This window comes from Oncorhynchus masou, chromosome 2, assembly GCF_036934945.1.
Source record: "Oncorhynchus masou masou isolate Uvic2021 chromosome 2, UVic_Omas_1.1, whole genome shotgun sequence".
NCBI lineage: Eukaryota > Metazoa > Chordata > Actinopteri > Salmoniformes > Salmonidae > Oncorhynchus > Oncorhynchus masou.
In genome coordinates, this window is record NC_088213.1 from 21,017,298 (window position 1) to 21,029,340 (window position 12,043).

Consider the following 12,043-nt stretch of genomic DNA (forward strand, 5'->3'; position numbering starts at 1 on the left):
TTGGAACGTCAGGGCTAGCGCGAAAATGAGCACTGTCTGGTGGACCCCCAGGAGAGGGGTAGGAAAGGTTAGAGTTGATTACTGGGTGGGTTTCATTTGAGCCCAGGGCCACAGGAGACAATGAAGTTACAGATTGCATCTTTATGTGGGAAGGTTCATACAATAGAATGAAGTAGAACTCTAGTGATTTATAGGATCTCTGTGGGCCATACGGTACATTACTCTGTCATTCCATTTGAGACTTGAAATTTCTTCTGGCAATAGATACTGTATATAGAGGCTACAGCATATAGGATTATATCACTGAATGAATCTATCAGATCACTAAACAAAAAAAAACACACTTTGAACAATGTGTTGGAAATAAAGGAGACGGTTGTTTTGTACAATTTCTCACTAAATATATTTACATGACATACAATTCGCCATCAGTGCAATACATAGGAATGTTGCATATTTACCCAATGTTAGACTCTTTCCTTTATGAAGAAAAATAAACCAAATGGCAGAAGCTGAATTCAACTCATGTGTAAAGTAACATTTTGTGACTCTCAAAACTTCACACAAACTAAAAAAAAAAGTTCTAGAGCCGCCCATCAACAATCAGATGTTTAGCATTGTAAAAGTAAATAGTTCACATGTACATAATTATTTTTCATACATGTAATGGATAGCTTTTGTACAAACATTTTTATATAACTTTGGCAGTTTCTCAGGAACAAAGTTATTTTAATAAATATGAAACAACAATATCAAACCGTCAGCAATGTTATCTAGGCTTGCCTTCCAAAGCTCGTGTTCACAGTGGTCGTACAGAAAGGCTGGAAGCCGATGGCCGAACGGAAAGATTACAGGCAAAAAGAAAAAGAGAAAATAGGATCCACCCTTTCTGTGTAGACTGACAGCACTGGAGGCTTTTCGTTGTTGTCATGGTTATAAAATTACAAACACCTATGAAGGTTTACATAGCAGTCATCGCCGTAAAAAAATGGTCTCTTTTCAGGTTTCGGCTTAAATACAAAGAGTTTTAGGGCCAGGGTACATGGACCCCGACCCTGTGGTCACTGTGAGATGATGGAAGAGACATGGTTGTAAACGGGACATGCACAACAAGTGCTGTGTGAGGGGACGAGTAACAAAACGAGGGTGCAAATTAACGATTTTTAACGATTAAAACGCCACCGTTTTTTTGAGAGAATGATTTTACACTGAACCAAATAATCAAGCAAATTTTTCATCAAACATTAAGTATCACCATAATTCATCACTATCTTTTGTTGTTTGTTTTGTTGTTGTACTATTTTTCCTCTGGTTTGGCACTTTATCGGAACAAATCTAAATGTTTTACAAAAAGGTATTTCATGTCTCGTTAACAGAACTCGTAGAATATAGTACTTAATATTGAGCATACGGTAAGTAAACACTGGTACATACTGTAGTTTAAAATGAACATTCCAACAGATGTTTTACGCACATGCACAAAAACAGACAACACAACTCCTCAACTGCCTTCCTTCCTTCCTTCCCTGTGACTCCCTCCCACTCTTCCCCTCCTCTCTTCCCTTCCATGCAATCATCCATTCATTCCATCCCTTCCTCCATCACATCTCCATACTAGGAGGCCACCTCCTCTGAAGAGCGTACGTCGGTCTTGAGACGACAAAACTCTTTGGCCACTTCGTCGTTGGTCCTTTGAGAGAGTATCCTCATGATGGTGAGTCCGGTGTCGTCCATGGAGATGCTCTTCACCAGGGGGTAGCAGGCACAGCAGCTCCCCTGGTCGGCCAGGTCTCTGAGCTGGAGCACCGCCATGCCGATGATACGGTCCTCTCTGGCGAAGCAGTAGTCCTTCACTGAGACGTGCAGCTCGTAGCACTCTGGACCGTACTCATTGCTCAGAACACTGGGGAGGAAGAGAGACAACAACATGATCAACATCAGTCCCATTCCTCTACTATATTTGTAGTTTATTGAACAGGATATATAGAACATCTTCATTAACAACAACAACAAGCAGTCAGAGAAGAGAGGACGTGTTATGTTGTATGACTGATTGATTCGTTGATTGATTGATTAGACAACGAAACTCAATCAGTCAGAGACCAGACACCAGAGAGCTAAAAGTTAGTTGGATAAAACAAACACAAGCACAGAAACCACACACAAGCACAGAAACCACACACAAACACAGAAACCACACACAAACACACACAGAAACCACACACACACACTCTTGTCTATTTACAACATTAATGTACGCCAATTATGCACTTTCATCTACAAATACTTCCCAGACAGTTTAACTAAACCCTATCAATGGATTCTTCCAGGTTCATTCTGAAATGCATCTATATAACACAAGACACTGTGATAACCTTCACCCTCCCCACTGCCGCACCTCACATAGTCAATTCTCTATCAGATACAGAGGTGCCGTACTCTGGAATTCTCACATTGCCAAACATCATCATCCCACAATAACTCCAAGCGAAGACTGGAGGTCAGCCTGATGAACCAAACTACTCAGTAATCTCCTCCACAAAGCCTAACTCTCACACACTCACACGCACACACACACACACACACACACACACACACACACACACACACACACACACACACACACACACACACACACACACACACACACACACACACATTGAAACATTATTACTGATCAAATAATTTTATACGTTTATAATTAGTAGGTTTTGTTATCTGTTTTAATAAACCTTTTAAATTTTCTTACTTATGTGTTGTATATATTATTTTGGTACTTATGTGTTGTATATATTATTTTGGTACTTATGTGTTGTATATATTATTTTGGTACTTATGTGTTGTATATATTATTTTGGTGGTGTGGTTTTCATGTCAGCCCTTGGGCTTCCGACCACACCTGCACACAGTTATTTTATATGTGTTTTCATCTGCATTGTTGTCTATCAGATGTTTTAAATGTGTTTTTATCTGTATTGTTGTCTATTAGATGTTTTAAATGTGTTTGTTGTCTATTAGATGTTTTAAATGTGTTTGTATCTGTATTGTTTTCTATCAGATGTTTTAAATGTGTTTGTATCTGTATTGTTGTCTGTCAGATGTTTTAAATGTATTGTTGTCTATTAGATGTTTTAAATGTGTTTGTATCTGTTTTGTTTTCTATTAGATGTTTTAAATGTGTTTGTATCTGTTTTGTTTTCTATCAGATGTTTTAAATGTGTTTGTATCTGTTTTGTTTTCTATCAGATGTTTTAAATGTGTTTTTATCTGTATTGATGTCTATCAGATGTTTTAAATGTGTTTTTATCTGTATTATTGTCTATCAGATGTTTTAAATGTGTTTATCTGTATTGTTGTCTATCAGATGTTTTAAATGTGTTTGTTGTCTATTATATGTTTTAAATGTGTTTTTATCTGTATTGTTGTCTATCAGATGTTTTAAATGTGTTTTTATCTGTATTGTTGTCTATCAGATGTTTTAAATGTGTTTGTTGTCTATTAGATGTTTTAAATGTGTTTGTTGTCTATTAGGTGTTTTAAATGTGTTTGTTGTCTATCAGGTGTTTTAAATTTGTTTTTATCTGTATTGTTGTCTATCAGATGTTTTAAATATATTTTTATCTGTATAGTCTATCAGATGTTTTAATGTGTTTGTATCTGTATTGTTGTCTATCAGATGTTTTAAATGTGTTTTTATCTGTATTGTTGTCTATTAGATGTTTTAAATGTGTTTTTATCTGTTGTTGTCTATTAGATGTTTTAAATGTGTTTTTATCTGTATTATTGTCTATCAGATGTTTTAAATGTGTTTATCTGTATTGTTGTCTATCAGATGTTTTAAATGTGTTTGTTGTCTATTATATGTTTTAAATGTGTTTTTATCTGTATTGTTGTCTATCAGATGTTTTAAATGTGTTTTTATCTGTATTGTTGTCTATCAGATGTTTTAAATGTGTTTGTATCTGTATTGTTGTCTGTCAGATGTTTTAAATGTATTGTTGTCTATTAGATGTTTTAAATGTGTTTTCATCTGTATTGTTGTCTATTAGATGTTTTAAATGTGTTTGTATCTGTATTGTTGTTTACCAGATGTTTAAATGTGTTTGTATCTGTATTGTTGTCTATCAGATGTTTTAAATGTGTTTGTTGTCTATCAGATGTTTTAAATGTGTTTGTTGTCTATTAGATGTTTTAAATGTGTTTGTTGTCTATTAGGTGTTTTAAATGTGTTTGTTGTCTATCAGGTGTTTTAATGTGTTTGTATCTGTATTGTTGTCTATCAGATGTTTTAAATGTGTATTTATCTGTATTGTTGTCTATTAGATGTTTTAAATGTGTTTTTATCTGTTGTTGTCTATTAGATGTTTTAAATGTGTTTTCATCTGTATTGTTGTCTATTAGATGTTTTAAATGTGTTTGTATCTGTATTGTTGTTTACCAGATGTTTGAAATGTGTTTGTATCTGTATTGTTGTCTGTCAGATGTTTTAAATGTATTGTTGTCTATCAGATGTTTTAAATGTGTTTTTATCTGTTGTTGTCTATTAGATGTTTTAAATGTATTTTTATCTGTATTGTTGTTTACCATATGTTTAAATGTGTTTGTATCTGTATTGTTGTCTATCAGATGTTTTAAATGTGTTTGTTGTCTATTAGATGTTTTAAATGTATTTTTATCTGTATTGTTGTTTACCAGATGTTTAAATGTGTTTGTATCTGTATTGTTGTCTATCAGATGTTTTAAATGTGTTTGTTGTCTATTAGATGTTTTAAATGTGTTTGTTGTCTATTAGGTGTTTTAAATGTATTTTTATCTGTTTGTTGTCATATGTTTAAATGTTTTAATTTTGTTTATCAGATGTTTTAAATGTGTTTGTTGTCTATTAGATGTTTTAAATGTATTTTTATCTGTATTGTCTATCAGATGTTTTAATGTGTTTGTATCTGTATTGTTGTCTATCAGATGTTTTAAATGTGTTTTTATCTGTATTGTTGTCTATTAGATGTTTTAAATGTGTTTTTATCTGTTGTTGTCTATTAGATGTTTTAAATGTGTTTGTATCTGTATTGTTGTCTATCAGATGTTTGAAATGTGTTTGTATCTGTATTGTTGTCTATCAGTTGTTTTCTTTGGTGCAATGAAAAATAGAAAGAAAAAGAAGTGCATGTATTTGCAGACGGTGTTCGTGTTGACATTGATCTCGGTCAGTGGATGCTGCCATTAAAAGAGCACCAGAGACCACATAGGCACTACAGATGATCACTCTCTCTCTCTGACTGCACTTCACAGACATCTGGCTCACTATCATAAACACAATGAGAGGATTGGATGCAGCTGATAGTCAAACCATGTCGGCATCCCAAATGGCACCCTATTCCCTATGTAGTGCACTACTTTTGACCAGGGCATGGTACAAAACAGAAAACACTTGCTCTTTCTATGACAGACTGACCAGGTGAAAACTATGATCCCTTATTGATGTCACCTGTTAAATCTACTTTGACCAGTGTAGATGAAGGGGAAGAGACAGGTTAAAGAAGGATTTTTAAGCCTTATTGAGACATGGCTTGTGTATGTGCCAATGGGCAAGACAACATAATTAAGTGCCTTTGAATTGGGTATGGTAGTAGGTAGCATTGTTTTGAGTGTGTCAAGAACTGCAACGCCGCTGGGTTTTTCAACAGTGTTCCGGTGTGTATCAACAATGGTCCATCACCCATAGGACATCAAGCCAAATGTGGGAAGCATTGGAGTCAACATTGGCCAGCATCTCTGTGGAACCCTTTTGACACCTTGCAGAGACCATGCCCCGACAAATTGAGGCTGTTCTGAGGGCAAAAGCGGTGCAACTCAATAGTTTAGTACACTCGGTGTAAAGTAAATAGGATGCTTTTGGGACACAGGCTCTATATTGTGCTTTAAATGCAGCTGGCTCAGTATCAGACAGACAGTGGTACAGCTGCATAGATAGATCATTCACCCTCTCAGCCCTCCCTCTATTCTCACTATTCACATAACTGAAATGTCTCTTTTTTTCATTTTTAAAAGCACTTCATCATCTCATTACTTTCTGCTATCATGCTGGATAAAAGCATTTCCAGTTTCATGTGTAACCTTTTCCAAACGTTTTGACAGTGAGCACTGCAGGTGTCTACATTCCCACTATGTAGCAAATACTATACTACTGGAGGAGCAACACTCCTGGCACAACCAAGACACACATTACTGAAGACAAAACACAGGATTAGGTTGTTTGCTTAGACAATAAAGCAGACTTACTATCAGAATGGTTAATTGTACATCAGACTTACTTTTGACAATAAAGCAGACTTACTTTGGACAATAAGCCAGCCAGACTTTGGACAATAAACCAGACTTACTTTAGACAATAAACCAGACTTACTTTAGACAATAAACCAGGCTTACTTTAGACAATAAACCAGGCTTACTTTAGACAATAAACCAGACTTACTTTGGACAATAAACCAGACTTACTTCAGACAATAAACCAGACTTACTTTAGACAATAAACCAGGCTTACTTTAGACAATAAACCAGACTTACTTTAGACAATAAACCAGACTTACTTTAGACAATAAACCAGGCTTACTTTAGACAATAAACCAGGCTTACTTTGGACAATAAACCAGACTTACTTTGGACAATAAACCAGACTTACTTTGGACAATAAACCAGACTTACTTTGGACAATAAACCAGACTTACTTTGGACGATAAACCAGACTTACTTTGGACAATAAACCAGAATTACTTTGGACAATAAACCAGACTTACTTTAGACAATAAACCAGACTTACTTTAGACAATAAACCAGGCTTACTTTAGACAATAAACCAGACTTACTTTGGACAATAAACCAGACTTACTTTGGACAATAAACCAGAATTACTTTGGACAATAAACCAGACTTACTTTGGACAATAAACCAGACTTACTTTGGACAATAAACCAGAATTACTTTGGACAATAAACCAGACTTACTTTGGACAATAAACCAGACTTACTTTGGACAATAAACCAGACTTACTTTGGACAATAAACCAGAATTACTTTGGACAATAAACCAGACTTACTTTGGACAATAAACCAGAATTACTTTGGACAATAAACCAGACTTACTTTGGACAATAAACCAGAATTACCTTGGACAATAAACCAGACTTACTTTGGACAATAAACCAGAATTACTTTGGACAATAAACCAGACTTACTTTGGACAATAAACCAGAATTACTTTAGACAATTAATCAGACTTACTATTGGAATGTTTCGTTGTACTTTGGTGACCAATTGTTGTTCTTGGTCTTGGTGGTGAACTTGCGTTTCTTGTCGGCGAGGTGCGGCCCGACCGCATTCACCTCCACGAACGGCCGGAACATTGCATTGGTCTGCCAGCTTAGGTTGTTGACCCCCACCACTGGAAAGAAACGACAGAGACACCTCAATCAATAAAAAAATATGGCAATCAATCAGTCGATCAGTCAATCAGTCAATCAAATCATACATTCATGCACACATCGATGCACCCACTCACCCACAAAAAATATGTCAATCAATCAGTCGATCAGTCAATCAATCAATCAATCAGTCAATCAAATCATCCATCAATGCACACATCGATCCACCCACTCACCCACCCATATCTATCCCATCCACTATGCAAACTGAAATAGGAATCTTGTTCTAAAATCACTGGACCATGTACTTTTAAATAAAACACTTGTTCTAAAACTACTGGTCATTGAGTGTGAGTCACTCAAGCTGCATTTACACAGGCAGCCCAATTTTTAAATAGTTTTCAATAATGTATCTTTTGGCCAATTATATCAACTCTGAAAAAGATCTGATGTGACTAGTGTTCTTTAAAATAAGGTTTAAACCGCTGGTCTCTGACTGACTAGTGTTCTGTAAAATAAGGTTTAAACCGCTGGTCTCTGTCTGACTAGTGTTCTGTAAAATAAGATTTAAACCGCTGGTCTCTGTCTGACTAGTGTTCTGTAAAATAAGATTTAAACCGCTGGTCTCTGTCTGACTAGTGTTCTGTAAAATCAGATTTAAACCGCTGTTCTCTGTCTGACGAGTGTTCTGTAAAATAAGGTTTAAACCTTGGTTTCTGTCTGACTAGTGTTCTGTAAAATAAGGTTTAACCGCTGGTCTCTGACCGACTAGTGTTCTGTAAAATAAGATTTAATCCGCTGGTCTCTGTCTGACGAGTGTTCTGTAAAATAAGGTTTTAACCACTGGTCTCTGTCTAACTAGTGTTCTGTAAAATAAGGTTTAACCCGTCTGACTAGTGTTCTGTAAAATGTCTCTGTCTGACTAGTGTTCTGTAAAATAAGGTTTAAACCGCTGGTCTCTGTCTGACTAGTGTTCTGTAAAATAAGGTTTAAACCGCTGGTCTCTGACTGACTAGTTTCCTGTAAAATAAGATTTTAACCGCTGGTCTCTGTCTGACTAGTGTTCTGTAAAATAAGGTTTAAACCGCTGGTCTCTGACCGACTAGTGTTCTGTAAAACAAGGTTTAAACCGCTGGTCTCTGTCTGACTCGTGTTCTGTAAAATAAGGTTTAAACCGCTGGTCTCTGACCGACTAGTGTTCTGTAAAATAAGATTTTATCCGCTGGTCTCTGTCTCTGTCTGACTAGTGTTCTGTAAAATAAGGTTTAAACAGCTGGTCTCTGTCTGACTAGTGTTCTGTAAAATAAGATTTTAACCGCTGGTCTCTGTCTCTGTCTGACTAGTGTTCTGTAAAATAAGGTTTAAACCACCGGTCTCTGTCTGACGAGTGTTCTGTAAAATAAAGTTTAAACCGCTGGTCTCTGTCTGACGAGTGTTCTGTAAAATAAGGTTTAAACAGCTGGTCTCTGTCTGACTAGTGTTCTTTAAAATAAGGTTTAAACCGCTGGTCTCTGTCTCTGTCTGACTAGTGTTCTGTAAAATAAGGTTTAAACCACCGGTCTCTGTCTGACGAGTGTTCTGTAAAATAAGGTTTAAACAGCTGGTCTCTGTCTGACTAGTGTTCTGTAAAATAAGGTTTAACCCGCTGGTCTCTGTCTCTGTCTGACTAGTGTTCTGTAAAATAAGGTTTAAACCGCTGGTCTCTGTCTGACTAGTGTTCTGTAAAATAAGGTTTAAACCGCTGGTCTCTGTCTGACTAGTGTTCTGTAAAATAAGGTTTAAACCGCTGGTCTCTGTCTCTGTCTGACTAGTGTTCTGTAAAATAAGGTTTTAACCGCTGGTCTCTGTTTGACTAGTGTTCTGTAAAATAATGTTTAAACCACCGGTCTCGGTCTCTGTCTGTAAAATGTTTTAACCGCTGGTCTCTAGTGTTCTGTAAAATAAGGTTTAAACAGCTGGTCTCTGTCTGACTAGTGTTCTGTAAAATAAGGTTTAAACCGCTGGTCTCTGTCTCTGTCTGACTAGTGTTCTGTAAAATAAGGTTTAAACCGCTGGTCTAGTGTTCTGTTTCTCTCTGTCTGACTAGTGTTCTGTAAAATAAGGTTTAGTGTTCTGTAAAATGGTCTCTGTCTCTGTCTGACTAGTGTTCTGTAAAATAAGGTTTAAACCGCTGGTCTCTGTCTCTGTCTGACTAGTGTTCTGTAAAATAAGGTTTAAACCTTGGTTTCTGTCTGACTAGTGTTCTGTAAAATAAGGTTTAACCGCTGGTCTCTGACCGACTAGTGTTCTGTAAAATAAGATTTAATCCGCTGGTCTCTGTCTGACGAGTGTTCTGTAAAATAAGGTTTTAACCACTGGTCTCTGTCTAACTAGTGTTCTGTAAAATAAGGTTTAACCCGCTGGTCTCTGTCTCTGTCTGACTAGTGTTCTGTAAAATAAAGTTTAAACCGCTGGTCTCTGTCTGACGAGTGTTCTGTAAAATAAGGTTTAAACAGCTGGTCTCTGTCTGACTAGTGTTCTGTAAAATAAGGTTTAAACCGCTGGTCTCTGTCTCTGTCTGACTAGTGTTCTGTAAAATAAGGTTTAAACAGCTGGTCTCTGTCTCTCTCTGACTAGTGTTCTGTAAAATAAGGTTTTAACCGCTGGTCTCTGTCTGACTAGTGTTCTGTAAAATAAGGTTTAAACCGCTGGTCTCTGTCTCTGTCTGACTAGTGTTCTGTAAAATAACGTTTAAACCACCGGTCTCTGTCTTGACTAGTGTTCTGTAAAATAAGGTTTAAACCGCTGGTCTCTGTCTCTGTCTGACTAGTGTTCTGTAAAATAACGTTTAAACCACCGGTCTCTGACTGACTAGTGTTCTGTAAAATAAGGTTTAAACCGCTGGTCTCTGTCTGACTAGTGTTCTGTAAAATAAGGTTTAAACCGCTGGTCTCTGTCTGACTAGTGTTCTGTAAAATAAGGTTTAAACCGCTGGTCTCTGTCTCTGTCTGACTAGTGTTCTGTAAAATAACGTTTAAACCACCGGTCTCTGTCTTGACTAGTGTTCTGTAAAATAAGGTTTAAACCGCTGGTCTCTGTCTCTGTCTGACTAGTGTTCTGTAAAATAACGTTTAAACCACCGGTCTCTGACTGACTAGTGTTCTGTAAAATAAGGTTTTAACCGCTGGTCTCTGTCTGACTAGTGTTCTGTAAAATAAGGTTTAAACCGCTGGTCTCTGCCTGACTAGTGTTCTGTAAAATAAGGTTTAAACCGCCGGTCTCTGTCTGACTAGTGTTCTGTAATAATAAGTTTTTAACCGCTGGTCTCTGTGTCACGTTCTGACCTTAGTTCCTTTGTTTTGTCTTTTGTTTTAGTGAGGTCAGGGCGTGAGTTGGGTGGGTTGTCTATGTTAGTTTGTCTATGATTTTCTATTTCTGTGTTTGGCCTGGTATGGTTCTCAATCAGTGGCAGCTATCAATCGTTGTTCCTGATTGAGAACCATATTTAGGTAGCCTGTTTTCCATTGTATTTTGTGGGTGGTTGTTTCCTGTTTAGTGTTTTTGTTTCACCTTTCAGGACTGTTTGTTTGTCGTGTTTGTCGTCTTGTCTAGTGTTGCATATTTCATTAAATAATATGAACACTTACCACGCTGCACATTGGTCCTCCTCTCCTTCCCCAGACTACAAGCGTTACACTCTGTCTCTGTCTGACTAGTGTTCTGTAGTATAGGGTTTCAAGTAGGACGTAGTGTAGCAGCAATCTATTTGATAATGACCACAGCTTAACATTAGCTTACAACTACATCCAACTATTCATGTTCCTCCCAGTGGTTCCTCTTTGAACATTACAGGTATGAATAGATTTGACTAAGAATGATAAATCGTTGTTGTAATGTTCTTATCTAAGGGGTAAAGTGAGGTTTCACAGTTTCAGCTTTCCTCCTCTGTGTGTTTGTGTACAGGAATGGCATGTGTGAGTGCTTGAATGGCATGTGTGAGTGCTTGTCTGTGTGTGTCTCACCCTTCACGTTGACTTTGTGCTCTCCAGTGCCAGGGTGAGAGATGAGATCCACCTGCATGGACACCTCCCCCACGGAGCTGTCGGTAGACTGACCTGCAGACCAACAATACAACATAACACTACCGTCAGAGAGAGAGAGAGAAGGAGAGATAGATAGACACCTCCCCCATGGAGCCATTGGTAGACTGACCTGCAGAACAACAACACAACACAACACTACTGTAAGAGAGAGAGAGTGGAGGAGGAAGAGAGAGACAGAGAGGAGGAGGAGGAGGAGAGAGAGAGGAGGTCGGAGGAGAGAATGAGAGGAGGAAGGAGGAGAGAGAGCACATTGAGTCCTCACCTGGAGATCACCATACAAGACTACCATCAGAGAGAGAGAGGAGAGAGGAGGAGAGAGAGAGAGGAGAGAGGAGGAGAGAGAGGGAGAGAAAGAGGGGAAGAGATGAGGAGAGTGAAGAGAGAGAGGAGGAGAGAGAAAAGGAGAGAAAAGAGACAGTGAGAGAGAGAATCATCACCTGCAATGACCTGCTAGTCATCACAACCACATGTTGTAAGAGAGTCAGAGGGGAGAGACAGAGAGAGAGAATAGGAGAGACAGAGAGAAAGAAAAGGAGAGACAGAG

The 12,043-nt window shown here is 37.5% G+C and overlaps 1 protein-coding gene across 1 annotated transcript in view; it reads right to left on the minus strand.

The window, feature by feature from the left end:
* Positions 1-389: 389 nt before the first annotated feature.
* LOC135556793 (protein unc-13 homolog C-like) overlaps positions 390-12,043 on the minus strand; it is a 197,187-nt gene continuing 185,533 nt past the window's right edge. The window contains exons 31-33 of the mRNA XM_064990238.1: positions 11,419-11,511; positions 7,278-7,437; positions 390-1,903 (exon numbers count right to left, since the gene is read on the minus strand). Of these exons, the coding sequence (XP_064846310.1) occupies positions 1,615-1,903; positions 7,278-7,437; positions 11,419-11,511 (542 nt within the window). The 3' untranslated portion in view covers positions 390-1,614. The remainder of the gene's footprint in view (positions 1,904-7,277; positions 7,438-11,418; positions 11,512-12,043) is intronic.